Source organism: Magnolia sinica, chromosome 6, assembly GCF_029962835.1.
Source record: "Magnolia sinica isolate HGM2019 chromosome 6, MsV1, whole genome shotgun sequence".
NCBI classification, from domain to species: Eukaryota; Viridiplantae; Streptophyta; class Magnoliopsida; order Magnoliales; family Magnoliaceae; genus Magnolia; species Magnolia sinica.
The window spans coordinates 93475937-93497219 of NC_080578.1; the positions used below are offsets into that span (position 1 = coordinate 93475937).

The 21283-nt window shown below is 39.1% G+C and overlaps 1 protein-coding gene across 1 annotated transcript; it reads left to right on the plus strand.

Moving 5' to 3' along the window:
• Positions 1 to 658: 658 nt before the first annotated feature.
• Positions 659 to 21213, plus strand: LOC131249104 (uncharacterized). The gene is made up of 8 exons (XM_058249670.1): positions 659 to 819; positions 1815 to 1967; positions 4053 to 4159; positions 4317 to 4367; positions 4462 to 4549; positions 18350 to 18443; positions 20762 to 20862; positions 20952 to 21213. The coding sequence occupies exons 2-8, from the start codon at positions 1837 to 1839 to the stop codon at positions 21073 to 21075; spliced, it is 696 nt and encodes a 231-aa protein (XP_058105653.1). The 5' UTR covers positions 659 to 819; positions 1815 to 1836; the 3' UTR covers positions 21076 to 21213.
• Positions 21214 to 21283: the final 70 nt, after the last annotated feature.

Genomic DNA, 21283 nt, shown 5'->3' on the forward strand with positions numbered 1-21283 from the left:
CTTAATCTTTGGATCTATCTTATTTTTAGAATCAAGCCTTCCAACGAGCTCACCAAATGGACGGACGGTTTGGATATAACATATACCTCCTGGTGGGACTCATAGAACTTGATGACGTCAACCCATCAGGTCGTGTGTGGTACTCCAGCCAATCCGCTTGCTCGTCGTTTCGGATTTACTGCAGAAGCCTACTGGGTGGGGCCACAGCCATATTTGTGTCAAATCTACCCCGTCCATACGTTTTTCGAGATCATTTTAGGACATTTGACCAAAAATTAGATATGGATCTAAAGCATAAGTGGGGCACACGAGAGGAAATAATGTTATTCAATGAGAACCGTTAAAACATTCTTATGGCCATAAAAGTTTTTTTAAAGCTAATGTTTTAGTATTTTCACTTCATCACAGTGGTAATGACCTCATAAACGGTTTGGATGGCATATATACACCAAGTTGGCACTGAAAGATTTCAACGGTAGGAATTTATTTTCCAAAATTTCCCTCTCGTGTCACCCACTTGAGTTTTTGATCCACCACATTTTAGTTACATGTCCTAAAATGATATAATAAAACGGACGGACGGGGTGGATTTCTCGATGCGCGCATGAACTTCATGCGAAACGCTTTCGCAGGAAAACCGCATCCGGCAAATAGCACTCCGCCTCTTTTGCTATCTCTCATCTTCTTCTACTTTTTCCCTTGCAATTGCAATTGCCATCGGTGGGGGACTTTTCCGATTCGTACTCCATCATATTCGGATTCTTTGGCGCTTCAGTTCTAGGGTTTTAGAGAATATCAAAATCGCCTTCGAATCTCCAGGTATTCCTCTCTAGGATTTCGATTCTAGGGTTTCTTTTTCTACCGTTTTCTGCAATCTATTCGAATCTTTCCTTAATTTTAACTATTGTCGCTCTGAAAAATCGTCACATTTCTGCAATTTTCATCCCTTTTCAAGAAATTCTCCTTGGATTGTGCTTTGTCTTTCTTCCATAATATGTGAAACTTTTGAAGGCCCTGAGGACGTCTCATAAATCATGTAAAAATCTGCAGTTAGGAAGAGGGAGGAGAATAAGGGTGTATTTGGATGCACTATTGGATTGTATCACAATGATCAGTCCAATAAAGTGGAACTAACCAAGCTATAATTTCCTTCTTTAGCATTCATATTGAGGATTTGGCCCCATTTGCAATTATATTACTCTCAAGTTAGATTGAGATGAGCATAGCAGCAATCTGAGGGACACTTCTTCATTATGAATGCTATTGCTAGGAAACATCATTGATTTCTGTCATTTCATCTTGATAAGACTTGAATGTTGGCAATTCAATTCGCTTTTGCTTCCATATGCAGCCTAAGTTTGCATCTGCAAGCACCTACTCACTTGTCATGATCAAGGGATCTGATAGATTCAAGATTCCTCTTGGCATTTTAATAGTTGGGAGGTAGTTCATTTTGATCAAATGATACCTCTTTTCCATATTTTCTACTCATACATACTGGGTCACGATTGGTGTTTCAACAGTTGGGATTTCATTTTTAATGATATACATTATTTTTATATTCTCTACTTAAAAAAAATAAAAAAATTTCATGTGATGAATGCATCCTTCAATACTATGGTATAACTCTACAGGCATGTTGGTGTCTTGGATTTACAAGATTGCAGTCTTTGGAACCTCTTTTCTTTTGCTTTTTCTTATTCTTATTCTTTTTTTGGTTCCTGATTACTTGGATATAAATGTAGAGTGTCAACTTGGACCTACTTGGCTATGTTTTTTCTCTGGCCTGATTGAAGTTTTGTTTCATCTTCTAGTTAAGAGTAGCCAGTAGAAGACATGACAACAGCAGCTCGACCCACGTGGGCACCTGCAAAAGGTGGTCAGGAACAAGGTGGTACTCGAATTTTTGGTCCATCCCAGAAATACTCTTCAAGGGATCTTGCTTCTCACACAGCTCTAAAGCCCAGGTTTGTCTTATTATCTGTTTATCTGTTTTTTCCCCCTAAATACAATAGCACTATTATAGGAAGCTTAACCAAGATCCTCTCTGGAAGGATACCTTATTACATACATATCTACGTATGTATCCTCCAAGAGAGTATCTTGGCTAAGCTTCCTATAATAGTGCTAAACTTCCTTTTTTTTTTTTGGAGAGATAAGCTTCCTATACATACGTGTGTGTGTGTGTGTGTGTGTGTGTGTGTGTGTGTGTGTCCAAGTTGTTGTGTGTGAGGTCCACCATGGTGTTTGTATAATGTCGAACTCGTCCTTGCAAGGTAGTCCCACTATGAAAATGGGGAGCCCTAGAACTCAGGTCGATCCAACTGTCAGGTGGGCCACACCGTAGAAAACAATGAACAACCACCCAAAAATCTCCACGTTCATATGGGTCCCATCAAATGGTTGGATTAACTTGATTTTTGGGACATCCCATTTTCATTGTAGGGGTACCATGGTGGAAGGGTGGGATGGCATACAAACACCATTATTGGATCCCACACACCAACTAGTTTTGTGTGAGCATCTCTCTCCCACACACCAACTAGTTTTGTGTGAGCATCTTTCTCCCTCTCCATATATGTATGAGAGAGAGCATCTTTCTCCCTCTCCTTATATTTATGAGAGAGAGAGAGAGAGGGACGAGGTGGACCATGGTCCACCCAGCAGATACCTATTAACATCCAACCCTTCCAATAGGTTGGCTCTACTATAAGCATCACCTATTGCAAAAATCGGCCCCATCTACACATAAGGTGAACTACATCATAGAAAACTATGTCTAGCCATTGATGAATAGCAAAATACAAGTGTGGTTCACTACATGAGTGGACATGGCTTATTTTTGCACAAGATGGGACCAACCCATTGAACAGGTTGGATGTCACACATAACATGAACGGTTGGAAGTTATCCACTGGGTGGACTGTAACTTATAGTCTAGCCCATGCATTGTCTGTCCCACTTGGATGAGGGGCCACACCAAATTCCTGGCCATTCCGAACTCAGGTGGGCCCCATCAAGTGCTTTTATATATTTTAGGCATGATTTCACATAGTTTCAGATGGTGTGGTCCACCTGAGTTTCGAATATAGCTGATTTTTGGGACCTCCAAGCCTAGAGGGGACCTACCAAATGCATGGTGTAGATGTCCGACGCACATCACGGAAGGGCCCACAGAGCTCAACCTCATGGGAGCTTCCCATGAGGTTGACCTCCTGGTACCTTTTGACGTACGTGCATCCATACCCATCCCATTAATCTAGACTATTCATTAAGTGAACTGATGCAATTGGGAGCACTGGTGCATCTCTTTACATATAAAGAGAAATGCTGTAGTGCTCTTAGAGCACTATAAGTTGTAGTGCTCCTAGTTGGATTGGTTCACTTGGACAATCCAATCAATCAATCTGAGCTGTCCATTAAGTTAGCTGTCCCTTAAGTTCAGAACACATTTTATGGGTTACCATGCTAAAATCACGCTGATCGGATGATCCAATCTATCTGTGATTCTTTAGATTCGTAAGCAATCCATGATGGCACCTAGTAAATAGATGGATCAAATTGTTGCTTACACCTATTTTTTATGTAAATGATCTTGACTGTCCATATTTAATATTTGTCAGATTACTGTGTTTATTGGTGGACTATTAATTGTCTGTTGGACCTAATCAATAGTATAGATCAATAGATTGGACTAAGTGTCCCAATGCAACTAGGAGCACCATAACTTATGGTGCTCTGACTTCTGAGAGCACTGGAGCATTTCTCATATATAAATGTGTGTGTATATCTATTGTTTTTAGAATTCCTGTGTCATCAATACTATATATAAAGAAATGTATTGTGTTTCCCAAGAAAGAAACATGAAGCTAATGTTAGGATTGTTCATTCTGCACTAAAACTTGATTGCTTTATCACCACAGATACATATGCACATGTTTATATGTACATCGAACATACTTTCTTTGCATTTTTATGTTCCTGAATCCTGATCTACAATGCCATATTCTTGTCATCTGTCAATGATTGGTGTTTGTAATGCTGGTTTGTAGGAAAGAAGGGCAGGATACCCATGATGAATTGCAGAAGAGGAACCTCCGAGAGGAGCTGGAAGAGCGTGAAAGGAGGCATTTTTCTTCAAAGGATAAGGCCTATGCTGGTATCAAAGAAATTTGACAATCCCTTTTTAGTTGTTATTTCTTATTGCTTTCTTGTGGATCACTTGTTCTTTTCCTCGATGTTTTTTTTGTCTTTTAATATTGGGTTATCTTGCTTTTTATTTGTGTTAATATTGAATCTTAATGTTATGTTTGCAGAAGATAGAGACCGAAGAAAAGGAGCAAGTGCAGGCCACCTTCTATTGGAAGGTGAGGGTTCTTTACTATGCTACATACATATTTACTATCTGTGTGGAGTGAACCTTTTGTTGGGATATTTACATAGTCATTATACTCAACTCAGGGGCGAAAAGAGATGCTGAAGACCGGCTTGTTCCACGCAATGTAGATGCTGATGATTCTGATGCGGATGTCAAAAGTGAAGATGAGAGGTTTTTTTTTTTTTCCTTTTCAGTTTCCATTTTGATATCAAAATACGAATATGGTCACGTACATCCAGTTATGTTGTTGCATGCATTATAATCAGATGTCAAAGTTATTCTTGGGTTTCAAATGGATTATATTTCAACTTTGAAATAAGATGTTTGCTAAGCCCACACACTTGTTGATTCCTGCCCATCTTCATGCAATGACATGTGCCAATATGGTATACATGTTTGGGATCTGAGTTTTCCATCAGGTGGGCAATTGGATTTTATGGCATAAAAGTCAGTTTTACTCCTCAGGTGTGCCAGTGTACAAAACAAACATAGAAAAAAAAATGTTTCACCATTCATTGGTACATTATGGATACTTGAGGTATGAAATGGCCTGATTTTTGGGCCAGGAGATGCTCATTGGTTTGGGACACCTAATGGAAAAACTTGGTTGTTGGCATGTGTGCTTGTGTGTAGAAGATGGGCATGGCTTTACATGCAAGTGGATTGGACTTGGCAAACCTCTTGAAAGGAAAAAAAAAAGAAGCATGGGCTTTAAGACATGCTCTTGTGTGATTTTGGTGCTATTTAAAAAAAGAAAAGCAAAAGAATTAACCCGCCTGTTCACATTTTATAAGATTATGCTGTATTCAGATGCTGTGACATTTGAGTCATTTTGTTGGCCTCTTGCTTTTGTAGTGCTGTAACGCCCCGACTTTTCAGGACCCGAATATATGACCCGTTTCCAAAAAACCCGAGTGTTAACCTTAAAAGATGGTCAAATTTGAGTACACATTTTTTTTTTTTCATTCATTCAGAGTAAGCAGATGAGCGTAGAGTGGACAAATCAACATAAAGGAAAATTTCATTTACTTTTGTAATATACAAGAAGCTGCCCATAATGACTTATACAAACCAATGCCTCCATTCTTACAATTACAAACTGAAATAATATTATATGTGAAATAAACTAAATTACAACAATCTTGGGATGTGAAATCCTGTAGCAACCCTGTGAACATCATCGGCTTGCTCTACACCTGCATCAACTGTTACGGTTTGATAGCATCAATGGCTATCGCAGTAAGTAGCACCCTCTAAGACTGCACACTCATCATTCATAATCCAATACAGCTCGCGAGTCATGGAAATTGATATATTAACTAGGGCATTTCATAATCATGATCATACACTCAAAAATCAAGCCAGTCAATAGAATCTCATCATAAGCAAAACATAATAGCAATCACAATATAAGGAAATATGTTCAGGTAATCAAATAATCAACCATACAACTTTCTATTACACCCGAAAATCACATTGTACGTGAATTCCGCAAAATGGTTGGAAAATCGATAAGCGAACTTCAGCTCCATCCGGAAATCATGGTACAAGTAAAATCCATAAGGTGAATAGAAAATCAACGTCTAAACCTCTACTTCATTCGGGAATCATATCGTATGTGAACACCGCAAGATGACTAGAAAATCAATAAGCAAACTTCAGCTCCACCAGGAATTCATGGTACAACTGAACTCCGCAAACGAAGAGACCATCAATATACAAACTCTAGACCACCCGGAAATCATATCGTACGTGAACACCGCAAGATGACTAGAAATCCATAAGCGAACTTCAACTCCACCCGGAAATCATAGTACGATTGAACATTGCAAGATGGCTAGGAAACAAACATACAACTCTAGATTACTCGGAAATCATATCGTACGTGAACACCGCAAGATGGCTAGAAAACCGATAAATGAACTTCAGCTCTACCCAAAAATTATGGTACGACTGAACACTGCAAGATGGCTAGGAAACAACAGGGTATGCGAACATAACCAACAAGCCACAAAAGGGCACTAATAGACCATCAAAGCCATGAAGGGCAAATAAACGAACCAAGCCACGTAGGGCAAATATGCGGTCCAAGCCATGTAAGGCATATGTGCGATCCAAGTTGCGTAAGTCAAATATGGACCGCAAGGTGGTGAGTTTATGACAGGTTTCATTCATTACATCACTCGATTACAAACGACAACCATACAGTTAATTAACAATGTACAACTCAAGATAACAGGTTATCATCAATCATTTATGCTTGTTGTAATTAAAGAGATATATTCATTATCTAACACAGGAATCAGGTGCGCAACATATTAACATATTCACATAATAAGTTAAACAATTCAATCAAATAACTTAAGAGATACTAGGTGGAAAGGATTAAGGCAACATCTATGATTAGATCGATGAATTTAAGTAGGAAGCTCAAAGGGTGAGTCCTTGCCTTACATGTCGAGTCGCCCATTAGTGTCGCTAGGAAACGCAGGTGTCATTAGAACTAAATCCTACCATACATTGTAAAATCGTATGGTTAGATGCAAGTTTTATACATTATTTAGGGTTAAGGTCTTAACCTAATGTTTGGATTATCTAGGTTTAGGGTCTTATCGTAAAGTTTATTTCGATGCTTAGATTCTAGAATTTGAATACTAAATTATTATTATTATTGTACGGTGGCTAAAGACTATTCATGATAGGAGTTTTAATCCATCCATATTAATAATGATGGTTCATAAGTTGATATTTAGATATACCAATAATATCTAATGTCCTTATAATGACTAATAATCTCTTAAATAATATAAGTAATAATAATAAATTTTTTTACTAACAATAATATAATAAGTACTAATGTTAATAATCGTATTAACAAGAATTATACTAACCCTATAAGGAAAAATGGTAATATAGTCATAATGATGAGTCTAGTAATGATAATAGGTGTTAAGGTCTCATTATTTACGTTTAAAGTATAGACCTAGGGTTTAAGTTACTTAGGCCTAGGATTTTATCCTAGAGTTTAGGTCTAGGCTAGATTTTAGGATTTGGATCCTAGTTAACGTAAGACTAATTGCCATGTTAATTTAATAACTATAGCATGGTTATTACCATTAATGGTATAATTAATATTAGCTCATTATGGTGATCATATGATGGTACAAATCAATACACTCCTACTATTAATGATAATATCTAGGAATGGTGAGTAGAATTTTAATGTCTAATAATTGTAGTTCTATTTATAATAGCTAACACTACTATGAGAAATCTGTTAGTGGTTAATCATGTTTAATAATAACAATAATCATGGTAATATAAATAACAATAATAAACCAAAATAATCCACTTCGAGGAGGGAAGTTGACTTGCGTTAGTCGATCCAACAGCTCGAGTTGGTGTGTTTTAATGTGGTTTGGGGGCGAATCTCGCCTCTTGACTTGGTCCTCATCTTTCTTCCTTTCTTCCCTTTTCTTTCTCCTTCTTTCCTTCCTCTACTTTTTTTTTCTTTCTTTCTTGTTGGAATGTCTAGCAATGAGCCTGGATAAACTAACCCAACTCGACTCGGCTGGACTCGGTTCCTGTCGAGTCAACTCAGCAGCAACCTCCTATCCAACCTCTCCTTCATTTCATCTTCTCTCTCTCTCTCTCTCTCTCTCTCTCTCTCTCTCTCTCTCTCTACTTCCCTTCCCTTCTTTCACAACTACTAGGACCTAATAACAGGGACGTCCAGCCACCTTGGACTCTATTGGACTCAGCTTAGACTCAACCCAACTCGGTTTGAGTTTGAACCGAGTTGACTCGATAGCTACAACCACTTCTCTCCTCTTTCTTTCTTTTCTTTCTTCTTGGCTCCTCTTTCCACTTCTCTCCCTCTCTCTTTTTGTATATTGGAGGTCCAGCAGCACCCTAGGACGACTAGCCTCGAGCTCGTCAGCAAGTTGAGTCGAGGTGGTGCATTGGCCCACCTTCCTTTCTCCATTTCTTTTCTCCTTCCCTTTCTTTCTTCTTCCTTCTTCCACTTTCTTCCTCCTTGTTTGTGAGCTCAAGAGGGTCCGAACGGACCCAGATTCGGACAGCAGAGGTGCGGTGTGATGCGACAACAAACGAGGAAGAAGGTTGGCCTTCGATGGTGATTCTCAATCCGGTGAATTTTTCGGGATTCCGATGCTTCCAAACCATTTGTATACTCCCTATGGAGCTTACGGAAGCTTGAAGTTGAAGTTCTAATGAGGATTACATGGTGGGTTCGAGCAAAGGTGAAAAGCGGTCGGTTTTCTTCGAGCAGCCATAATAATGGGGAGGAACACAATGCATTCGGTTCTAAGCGTTATATAGCATTTTTCCAGTGATCCTAAACCGTCAGAATAATAGTAAATGGTCTAGATTTGATCTAGTTGAAACCGTATACAAAATTCGGTGGGTAGGAAGGAAACCGGTGGTTTTGCAAGCCCTAAACCGCTTGCATCAAGGGCTGAGAGTGCCTGGGACGGACGGCTAAGATTAGGGGAGAGAGACTCACGCGGATCGCTCTGTTGGCAGCAACAGGTTTCTTTTTTTGGAATGATGTGTTTGTAGGACCTCTTTGCAGCGAGGATCATGCATCCCCAAGTGCAGGAAAGTTTACTGTGACAATTGGGTTTTGGTCAGGCGGAGCTTCCCGACACCATGGACGGTTCTGTTCGCCCAAGCGGGTCTTGATGGTGGGCCATTGATCAACACACAGACGGTGTCCATTTCAAATGAAACCGAGTGAGAGAGAGAGAGAGATGTCTCTCTGTTTATGGAAACCTCGGGTCAGTGCTGGTCAAACCAGCTGCCTGCTTCCGTGCACTTCGTGCATAGTGCATTTAGTGCACTCGCACATCGTGTGGGGGCCCACCGTGCTATATGGGAGAAATCCACACCGTCCATTCTATTTGGTGAGTCCTGCCATAGCCCTTTACCAAAGGTGGGGCAGATCCAAGGTCTGGATGGGCCATACGGGTCGATTCCTAGCTCTAACGGTGGATTCTCGTCCTCTAATGGTCAGATTGTTCCGAAATTGAACGTCAACGGCTAAAATGGTCCCCGGAATTTATCAGACGACTGGGTCCACATGTTGTAGAGACATGGGGGTGGAAACCGCTGTAACTTCCGGTTTCATCATCCGCTGTTACAGCGTGCAGACAAATGTTTCTCCATGTTGCTGTTCAAATAGGTGGGGTCCATTTGTGGCTGCCTTCTAGAAAATCTACTCCCTTCACCACCTTTGTCATAATGTATTGGCACATGGGTCAAAGTACGAATCAGAGCTGAGTCCTAGGTGCACCACACCTTCAATAAGTGTGTGAATTACTCACACCGTTGAAACCTCATGCACGTCTCTGTGAGAATTTGTTATTCCACGTGAATTAATTCATTTTGTGTGGAGTGAATTGTACTATTTTTAGTCTCATGATCCGCTCTGTTCATTGCGTCGAACACACTCTGCTAGGATAAGGGTCTGAAAATAGAATAGATCCGTTGATTAGGTGGGCCGCACGGTATGTTTTAGCTTCAACGGTGGTATGTAATGACATTGAATATTTACAATCTTACCATCCATTTCTCAACCAGCTTCTAACGTCCATTACGTCGGAGTGCGCCACCCGAAATACTTGAAATTTGGCGAGCATTCTTCATTTTTTGTGTTCTTTCCATTGGTCCAGTTTGGGCCGCGATCTCCCAAGGATGTCCAAGATGCTCCTTTAGTGGCTTACACACTCCGTAATTCAAAATAACATTTGTACACTTCCGATTGACAAGTTACCAGGTAGTTTGGACTTAAAACCCGAAGATCTTCATAATGATCGATTCATCCTTATATTCGGATGACCCATTTGGCGGATCCAAACCTGATGGATGGTCAGGTGACTTGTTAAAAATGAGGAAGCTTTATGGTTAACACTCTAACCATGTATATGGGTGGATGTATGGTCAGTTTTGTGAATGGGTGAACACAAAGTGTGTTTCCAGAGTGATTAGGGGTATAGGTCGATGGCATTTTCGTAATTATTGCTGATCTATGAGTTTTGGGAAATCTAATGGCTCCACATAGTTATAGGTACGTTTCTAAGTAATTTTTACAAAAGAATTCAAGGGAAATTACTTACGTCAAATCGTGTGACGAATGGCTTTGTTTTGAAATTCAAGGGTCAGATGGCTTAATATGTCGATGGAGATTATACTAGACGATGGAGATGCATAGATTGTGCGTCACTAGATGATGATGTGTAAGGTAAGTCATGTGTGCTTCCACACACATGTAAATAGATTTAGACTTCTGCTGTAACACCCGTGTACTGAAAGGTATGGGGCGTTATAATCTACCCTCGTTAAAGAGAATTTCATCCCCGAAATTTATCATATCTCTTACGAATGGGAACGAGCGAACGACTGTTTAATTTACAGTGCTTCCGCGCATTCACTAGTCCTCCTACTAGGGTTGCTTGTGTGCGCAAGTGCTCATGTCCGACCGTAAGAACAGGGTCATCACGATCTACCCCCCTTAAAGAAGGTTTTACAATCGGGATTTGTTAACTCTCATTCTAGTTATTACTGTTACCAGTAGGAGGATTATCCTAGGGGTGTACATTGTCTCATATACGTCTATGTGTGAAATTGCAACGGGCTATAACTAAAATTGCGACAATCCCCAAGTGTATGGTCTAGCAGGTCAAGAGCATTCCAGTACTAACCCAAACTAGGGAATTATCCTGATGCCTATCAACATCAAAATTTATTTTAAGATTTTCTAAAATTTCAAGCTCGTTTAGGTGGCTAATAATGTTATTTTATCTTCCTTCTTATTTTCCTTTACTTTGCATGATAGTTCCCTGGTAGAGTACAATACAAATTTTGGTAGAGTACAATACAAATTTTCATTGCCAGTGCTCGGGTTAACATGAACAGATGGTTGTAGTGGGTTTGAGCTTGATGCATGGGTCCTTTGTCTGCGCAAAACAGAGGACTTACCGTATCATTTCCTAATCTTGGTAAATCGCGATCTTCTGCCTGATCAGGGCATTGAGACCAATGAAATTTGCTAGGACTTAGATTTCGAGCCAAACCGCGTGCACTTCGCATTATTATGATTCCATCAGTCCATGATCCCGATTTTTCTAGACTCCTGGGGAATATCATGCGACCTTCTAAACCGACAACGAGAGTGCCCAAAATTTATGTGAATGGACGTGAGTGACCATCATGCTTCCAATGCGCACTCTTATCAATGCATTACTAAAAAAAATTGGACTGAACTTCCTACATGGATATTTGAGTTTGAAATTTCTAAACTCACTTAGAATTTCAAATCTAATCCTAATATGCATAGCCTAGGGTTGAAAATTTACCTCAAATTTTATACTTCAATTCCTACGTACCAGAATTTATGGAAAACCTTATTTCTAGGTAGGGAGACATATTAGGAAACTCAAGTTGCAATTCCTATGACGATTCCTTAGGCTTAGGGAGCGCTTTTGTTTGATGTAACGTGTACCACGGTGAGTAAAAGTCTGCCTATAGTGCCTAATTCATTTCATTTGTTAAATACTGTAACAATGTTATTTCTAGCTAATGAAATTTCCAGAAGAGCTCAAACTCTAGGTCTCTATGAATTGTAACTTAAGATTCAAGTCTAGGGAATGTTTTCATTTGGTCTTACGTATATTGCAACCACAACGTTTTAGTTTCTAAGTTTAAGCAGCTACCCTGATATTCTTCAATGAGGAGCTAAGTTTTTGTTTCTAGGTTTCAAACAGCTATTCTAGTAAGTTATAGGGGTACCAAAGTTCTTATTCTTGGGTTCAAATGGCTTGCCCTAAAAATTTCAAGGGGGCCCTAAATTTTGGATATCTATGTTCTCAAATTTTTCCTAATTCTAAGAGAATTTCTCATAAGTCTAAAGTCTACAAGCCTATCTTAAAATTTTCAAGGGATCCTAAGGTTCCAAGTAATTATGTTCCCAAATTTGTTCTTTTTTCCTTATTTCAAAAGGATTTTGTTTTGTTCTTGAATGACTATTCTAACAATCTCTAAGGGGACCTAAGTTTGGTTTTCTACGTTCTCAACCATTCCTCTAAATCTAAAGGAAATTCACCTAAGTTCAAATTTCTAATTTCATGCATCCTAACTTGAGACATTTAAAGTTTGTATCAGATCATTTCTCGAGGCCAAGTTTGTCCAAACTATGCTCTGATACCCACTGTAAGCCACTAAAGGAGCATCTTGGACATCCTTGGGAGATCGCGGCCCAAACTGGACTAATGGAAAGAACACGAAAAATGAAGAATGCCCGCCAAATTTCAAGAAATTCGGGCGGCGCACTTCGATGTAATGGACGTCGGAAGCTGGTTGAGAAATGGATGGTAAGATTGTAAATATTCAATGTCATTACATACCACCGTTGAAGCTAAAACATATCGTGCGGCCCACCCAATCAACGGATCTGATCTATTTTCAGACCCTTATCCTAGCAGAGTGTGTTCGACGCAATGAATAGAACGGATCATGAGACTAAAAATAGTACAATTCACTCCACACAAAATGAATTAATTCACGTGGAATAACAAATTCTCACAGAGACGTGCATGAGGTTTCAACAGTGTGAGTAATTCACACACTTATTGAAGGTGTGGCGCACCTAAGACTCAGCTCTGATTCGTACTTTGACCCATGTGCCAATACATTTTGACAAAGGTGGTGAATGGAGTAGATTTTCTAGAAGGCAACCACAAATGGACCCCACCTATTTTGAACAGCAACACGGAGAAACATTCGTTCGCGCGCTGTAACAGCGGATGATGAAACTGGAAGTTACGGTGGTTTCCACCCCCATGTCCCTACAACATGTGGACCCGGTCGTCTGATAAATTTCGGGGACCATTTTAGCTGTTGACGTTCAATTTCGGAATAGTCTGACCATTAGATCAACGAGAATCCACCGTTAGAGCTAGGAATCGACCCATATGGCCCATCCGGACCTTGGATCTGCCCCACCTTTGGTAAAGGGCTATGGCAGGACTCACCAAATAGAATGGACGGTGTGGATTTTTCCCATATAGCAGGGTGGGGCCCCACACGATGTGGAGTGCACTAAATGCACTGTGCACGAAGTGCACGGAACCAGGCAGCTGGTTTGACTAGCACTGACTTGAGGTTTCCATAAACAGAGTGACATCTCTCTCTCTCTCCCGCTCAGTTTCATTTGAAACAGACACCGTCCGTGTGTTGATCAGTGGCCCACCATCAAGACCCGCTTGGGCGATCAGAACCGTCCATCGTGTTGGGAAGAAAGGAAGAAAGATGAGGACCAAGTCAAGTGGCGAGATTCGCCCCCAAACCATATTAAAACACACCAACTCGAGCTGTTGGATCGACTAACGTAAGTCAACTTCCCTCCTTGAAGTGGATTATTTTGGTTTATTATTGTCATTTATATTACCATGATTATCGTGATTATTAAACATGATTAACCACTAGCAGATTTCTCATAGTAGTGTTAGCTATTATAAATAGAACTACAATGATTGGACATTAAAATTCTACTCACCATTCCTAGATATTATCATTAATAGTAAGAGTGTATTGATTTTTACAATCATGTTATAGTTATTAAATTAACATGACAATTAGTCTTACATTAACTAGGATCTAAATCCTAAAATCTAGCCTAGACCTAAACTTTAGGATAAAATCCTAGGCTTAAGTAACCTAAACCCTAGGTCTATACGTAAATGATAAGACCTTAGCACCTATTATCATTACTAGATTCATCATTATGACTATATTACCATTTTTCCTTATAGGGTTAGTATAATTCTTATTAATACGATTATTAACATTAGTACTTATTATATTATTGTTAGTAAAAAAAATTTATTATTATTACTTATATTATTTAAGAGATTATTAGTCATTATAAGGACATTAGATATTGTTGGTATCTAAATATCAACTTATGAACCATCATTATTAATATGGATGGATTAAAACGCCTATCATGAATAGTCTTTAGCCACGGTATAATAATAATATAATAATATTAATAATAATTTAGTATTCAAATTCTAGAATCTAAGCATCGAAGTAAACTTTAAGATAAGACCCTAAAACCTAGGTAATCCAAACCTTAGGTTAAGACCTTAACCCTAAATAATGTATAGAACTTGCATCTGACCATACGATTTTACAATGTATGGTAGGATTTGGTTCTAATGACACCTGCGTTTCCTAACGACACTAATGGGCGACTCGACACGTAATGTGAGGACTCACCCTTTGAGCTTCCCACTTAAATTCATCGATCTAATCATAGATGTTGCCTTAGTCCTTTCCACCTAGTATCTCTTAAGTTACTTGATTGAGCTGTTTAACTTATCATGTGAATATGTTAATATATTGCGCACCTGATTCTTGTGTTAGATAATGAATATATCTCTTTAATTACAACAAGCATAGATGATTGATGATAACATGTTATCTTGAGTTGTACATTGTTAATTAACTGTATGGTTGTCGTTTGTGATTGAGTGATGTAATGAATGAAACCTGTCATAAACTCACCACCTTGCGGTCCATATTTGACTTACGCGACTTGGATCGCACATATGCCTTACATAGCTTGGACCGCATATTTGCCCTACGTGGCTTGGTTCGTTTATTTGCCCTCCGTGGCTTTGATGGTCCATTGGTGCCATTTTGTGACTTGTTGGTTATGTTCGCATACCCTGTTGTTTCCTAGCTATCTTGTGGTGTTCGGTCGTACCATGATTTTTGAGTGGAGCTGAAGTTCTATTATCGATTTTCTAGCCATCTTGCGGTGTTCACGTATGATATGATTTCCGGGTGATCTAGAGTTGTATGTTTGTTTCTTAGCCATCTTGCGGTGTTCAGTCGTACCATGATTTCCGGGTGAAGTTGAAGTTCGCTTATCGATTTTTTAGCCATCTTGCGGTGTTCACGTACGATATGATTTCCAGGGGTCTAGAGTTTGCATGTTGATTGTCTCGTCATTTGCGGAGTTCAGCCGTACCATGAATTTCGGGTGGAGCTGAAGTTCGCTTATCGATTTTCTAGCCATCTTGCGTTGTTCACGTACGATATGATTCCCGAGTGAAGTAGATGTTGATTTTTTATCCACCTTATGGATTTTACTTGTACCATGATTTCCGGGTGGAGCTGAAGTTTGCCTATCGATTTTTTAGCCATTTTGCGGAGTTCACGTACAATGTGATTTTTGGGTGTAATAGAAAGTTGTATGGTTGATTATTTTATAACTTGAACATATTTTCTTGTATTGCGATTGCTATTATGTTTTGCTTATGATGAGATTCTATTGACTGGCTTGATTTTTGAGTGTATGATCATGATTATGAAATGCCCTGGTTAATATATCCATTTCCATGACTCGCGAGTTGTATTGGATTATGAATGATGAGTGTGCAATCTTAGATGGTGCTTCTCATTGTGATAGCCATTGACGCTATCAAACCGTAACAGTTGATGCAGGTGTAGAGCAAGCCGATGCTGTTCACAGGGTTGTTACAGGATTTCACATTCGAAGATTGTTGTAATTTACTTTAGTTCACGTGTAATATTATTTCAGTTTGTAATTGTAAGAATGGGGGCATTGGTTTGTATAAGTCATTATGGGCAGCTTCTTGTATATTGCAAATGTAAATGAAAATTTCCTTAATGCTGATTTGTCCACTCTACACTCATCTGCTTACTCTGAATGAATGAAAAAAAAAAATGTGTACTCAAATTAGACCATCCTTTAAGGTTAACACTCGGGTTTTTGGGAAACGGGTCATATATTCTGGTCCTGAAAAGTCGGGGCGTTACAAGTGTACTCTAAATCACCTACAATTAACCATTCATATTGATTTCCCACTAGCATCTCTCTAGAGCTCTCTATTCTTGCTCCTTTTTTCCCCTTCGTTTATTGATAACAACAAGAGTTTTCTTTTTTTGAAAAGAAAATACTGTATAAAGAAGAAACCATGGAATATGTAGAGAAGAGTACACGAGATAGCTACCGAAGGTGACAAATTGCATAGGATACAGCTTTACACTACAAGTGACATCCTATGTTTAGCTAAAATGCACAGCACAGTTTAACTTCCATACAAACATGGACAATCAGCATCATCATGATTATGATCATGATTTGCTTAACCTTTCTCCTAGCAACTTGGGCTAGCCAATGGCCATGAACATGGACAAATTAATCCTGTGAGTCCTTGCATAAACTTTGAGTTACCTCAATGCCATCTACCTGCTAGTATCCATGGGCACCCTTTTCTGCTAATCCGCCAAGTCATGTTAAAGGACATGGTGTGCGGTAACGGCCATTATGTAAAGGTAACGTTGGCAACCTTTTCATGTTACAGGGTCGTAACGGCCATTACACACCCTGTTACAGCCCATTACCATTCCACAACCCCCCCCCCCCCCCCAACATAAAGGCTATAACAGCCTCGTAACGATCCATTATGGCGCCGATATAGGTTTTTCGGGCTTTTTTTTTTTTTCCAAAAAAAAAGGAGAGAGAGAGAGACCGTAGCGGCTGTTATGGCCCATATCGTAAGGTAACGGTGACCGCTACGGAATATCTTGTTAATGGACCCCTTTCATGATAAATAGACAATCACAAGGAGTTGATAACCACAAATGAGTTGAAAGTGTGTATTTTTGAAGAAGAGCTGGAATCTGCGTTTCCTCAAAGCCTTCTATCTGATTGACTGCTGAGGAAACCACCAAAACCTTGACTTCATTATGATGAACCAAATCACTTTCCAGAGGGGAAAAAAAGAAAAGAAGAAGAAGAAGAAAAGGGTCATAAATCAAAACCACTTGCCTAGAGGAACCTAAATTCTCAAGAGAACTAGTGAAGAAAATTCAATTCAAAGCATGCACGTGGGAGGTGGCTTCCACTTGTTTATGACCTTGTCAAGATTTCAGGCTCATTCCACTACCTTCGAGTTAACGCATGAGAAACCCTTATGGATACAAGCACCTTAGTAATTTCTTTTTAATTTGACTGCAAAAATTACGCATTAACATCAATTTAGGGAGATAAGATCTTCAATCACAACTTCCGTCCAATATTTAGAGGTAACAAATTCTCATGACAAATCTCCAAAATTAGAGAGATTTTAATTCGTTCTTAGACCATGCAAAGCAACTCACATCTCCAAATCCCTTTTCCTGGCTTCCACAGCTTCGTGAAAGGGATTCCCTACGTTCTCATTAGTGTGGGGTAAGCCAGTCCCACCAAGGGAGGAAGTTTTTTATTGGATGGTAGTTGCTGATAGAATTCTCATGCCCGATCATTCACTACATGAGCTGCATCATTTCCTAAATATTTATGTTGCATATTTCCTTGGAGGAAATGGCTAATCATATCTTCCTGCACTGTGACACTACTTATTCCATCTGGAGTGCCTTCTTTTTACTCTCCAAAACACAATTGGTTATCCAAGATTGGTGGTTAAAATCTTCAGATGTTGGAGCCTGGGTGTCTTTCTTTTATTTTTAATGAACAGGGAGTTATCCACTGTGTTAAACATTTTGTTTGCCTATGTTTCTAGAGAACCTAATTCTATTGCATATTCTTTAATTCATATTTCATTCATGTGATTATGTGAATGAATGGCATTTTGCATTAACAAGTGCACTGAGAAAATGCTTGTTTCAATTATTTTCTTGATTGGTATAGTGCTTTTTTTTTTTCCTTTCCGTCTCAGAGAAAAGTCAGAGAAGCTTGTTCATTGTTTTCCAACACATAAAATTAGCTTTCCAGCTTGACCTTTTCTTGTTGTATCTTATCATGTGATTGGTAGTCATTGTGCTACTTTGTTACTATGTTGTGTCTTATACATTTTCTGGGTGAATTGTGGTATTTGGGATCTGATTTATTTTCTAAATCATTAATACCATGACTAGTGATGACGACGACGACGATGAGGATGATGCAGAAGCTCTAATGGCTGAGCTTGAACGAATTAGGAAAGAAAGAGCTGAGGAGAAACTACGAAAGGTCAGCTTACTCGTCTTCTATGATCTCTCTCTCTCTCTCTCTCTCTCTCTCTCTCTCTCTCTCTCTCTATTGATGCATTCCTTTCTGCTTGTGGTCTTTATAGTTCTAAATTCTGATGTGATGTTATCATGGAGCTGTGCGACTGATGAGAAGTCTTGACTGGCGTCTTCTATGTTAAGAAAGCGAGTTCCTGTAGTACTTGCTATGAAATACATGAAAAATCACTCATGTATAATAACTGGGTTTTCATTAGTTATGCCAGAATTACACATACGCAGTATAATAACCCATTGGAACATTAATGTCTTTGGTGCTCTCTTAAATCTAGAATAAGACTTACGAGTGACTAACTCTTATTGTTTCTTACCCTGGCGAGCTTGGAAAGATGTTCGTGAGTCCGACTAGTGAGTGAAGTGAGTGACGTCAACTTGGTTACAGTCATAACCAGTGTTTTAAGTAGCAAATAACGTGTAGCATTACGTTCCCCCTCAGAAGTGTGAGGCTTAAGCTACATGCAACTTTTAGATTTTTAATTAAGGTTTTGCTTGGTTGCGCCAAATATCAAGAAATTTTGTAATTTTTTAGCACCCAATTAGTCTGATTAATAATGAAATTTAATGACATTTGGTGCAACTGAACACAACCTAAAATAGTAGGAAAAATAGGACAAAAAGTAACTATAAAGGTAAAGGAGGAGCAACTTAATTGATTTAATACTATTACTTATATTATTTTACAAAAATCATTGAAAAGATTTAACTAATTTTTATTAAAAAATGAAAATGTAACGAATCATTGAAAACATTGATTTTAATGTTTTAGTGAAAAATAACGTGTAGGAAGCTGTATGTAGTGTGTAACATTGGCTAAGCTATATGTAGTATGTAACATAGGCTATGTAGTAGCATTGCAAAATTAGCATGTAGCGTGGGCTACATGTGATTAAAGCTATTTTCATGTGCGTAAGCTACACGTTACATAGTGAAGCTATTTAAGACACTGGTCATAACCCAAGACAATGGTTGATTTGGTGTTGGGAGGAAGCCTGTGGAATTTTGGAAAGGAATTGGCAGGCAAGTTAGCAATTTATGCTCGAGTGTTTGATAACTCGAATTTGATGTGTCGATGGGTAGATCTGTCAATTGATCGTGTGCTAAGAATGCAGGTGGTTTTCTCTTTCAGTTCGTTGAGAAGTTTCATGATATTGTCTAGGGCATGTCTTTTCAAATGGGAATATATTTTTTAGTAGCTCTCCAAACCTGCTGCCAACCCTGGTCCTATCAGATCAAGATGATACTGAGGCCAACCCACTGCCACCCAGTTTCGCTGCATTGTTGAAATCTCCAAGATGAGAGTTTTTTCTCCTTTGAACTACCCATGGTTGTGTTGACCGTCTGTGTAAAACCGACGTACGAATCTTTGTGCACAAACATCATGAATTTTGTGTGCAAAAAGGACAAGGTCTTTCTCACCTTTCTTTTGTTTCCTTCCATTTCTTCCCGTATATCAAGGGTCTAATCTCCAACTGGATTTATCTTGTCCACTCGGTTCAACAGCCAATCCAATATGCGTTCTGCACTGGAAATCTACTCCAAAGAAATTAACATAGAAGGAACTAACAAACAATCTGCTTCAAGCTTTGACTAGTGATCTTGCATTTTTTAAAGAAAAAGTTGATTGCCTTACTAATTACAATTTCTAGTTATTTGACCTGTGTTTGTAGTGACCCATCCCCTTTTTGTGCATGTATCGGGGCCAAATGGGTGCAACTGTCTGGAATTGTAGACACTAATATAGAAAATTCGCTGGCACCAAAGGTTCAAATTGACATCCTCTTTCAATAGAGAAATGGTCTAGTGCACCAAGCCCAGGCTCACTTCTCAGGCCTGATAACTAACCAATCTCCATGCTTGTGGCATCAGGATAGCCAATCAGGCCCATCCAAATGTGAGCAACCATGGTGGAGCATAGCACAAAAATCACACCGACTAGACAATCTTAAACATCTGATGTCACTTGTTGGGTGTGGACAGCATACCTTATTTTTTTAAAAAATGTTTTAATCCTCAAATGTAATGGCCACCAGTTGGATCTTAAAATAAAAATAAAAATGGCCACCAGTTGGATGGGATCCTCTTGACTGGTGTGATTTTTGGGATACACTTCATCCATGTTGAGTGAAACAATTTGGACAGTCTGGATCGGTGTACATGCATAACATGTATAATTGGGGTATGATGCATTGGCCTAGCATTGGTGTGGCTTGCTGGATATCAACTCTTTTTGAATGTTTTTTTGTTGAACGGGAGTGTCTGCAGGATCGGCAAAAGCAGGAAGAGGAGCTGAAGGTCAAAGAAGCAGAACTGATCCGAGGCAACCCTCTCCTCAACAATCCGACTTCCTTCAACGTCAAAAGAAGGTTTGTCTGAATCCGGCCATTGACAAGCAGCATATTCTTATTAATCATGCAAATTCCTGATTTCTCCTGCTTGTGTTTTGCATATGCAGGTGGGATGATGACGTTGTCTTTAAGAACCAGACTCGTGGGGAAACCAAGGCTCCCAAGCGTTTCATCAACGACACTATCAGGAATGATTTCCACCGCAAATTTCTGCAGAAGTATATGAAATAGGTTTCTGTTGGAAATTGTTATGTAAGCAAAAGGATGTACCGGTTTTCAGGTCTGCAACTGATTATCTGTATCAAATATATGAATTGATTGGAGATTCTTATGATTGCTTAAGACTCTGGTGCAACCTGCTTTCTTTGATGTGTTTTGCAATAGCCTTCCTGTGGGTTGAAAAATGGAAGCATTTGTTCATCACCGGTTGCATGCATCC

Coding starts and splice junctions, on each gene's coding strand:
- LOC131249104 (XM_058249670.1), top strand. CDS start 1,837: ATGACAACAGCAGCTCGACCCACGTGGGCACCTGCAAAAGGTGGTCAG. Junction 4,160..4,316: donor AAAGGATAAGGCCTATGCTG/GTATCAAAGAAA, acceptor TTATGTTTGCAG/AAGATAGAGACCGAAGAAAA. Junction 4,368..4,461: donor AGGCCACCTTCTATTGGAAG/GTGAGGGTTCTT, acceptor TACTCAACTCAG/GGGCGAAAAGAGATGCTGAA.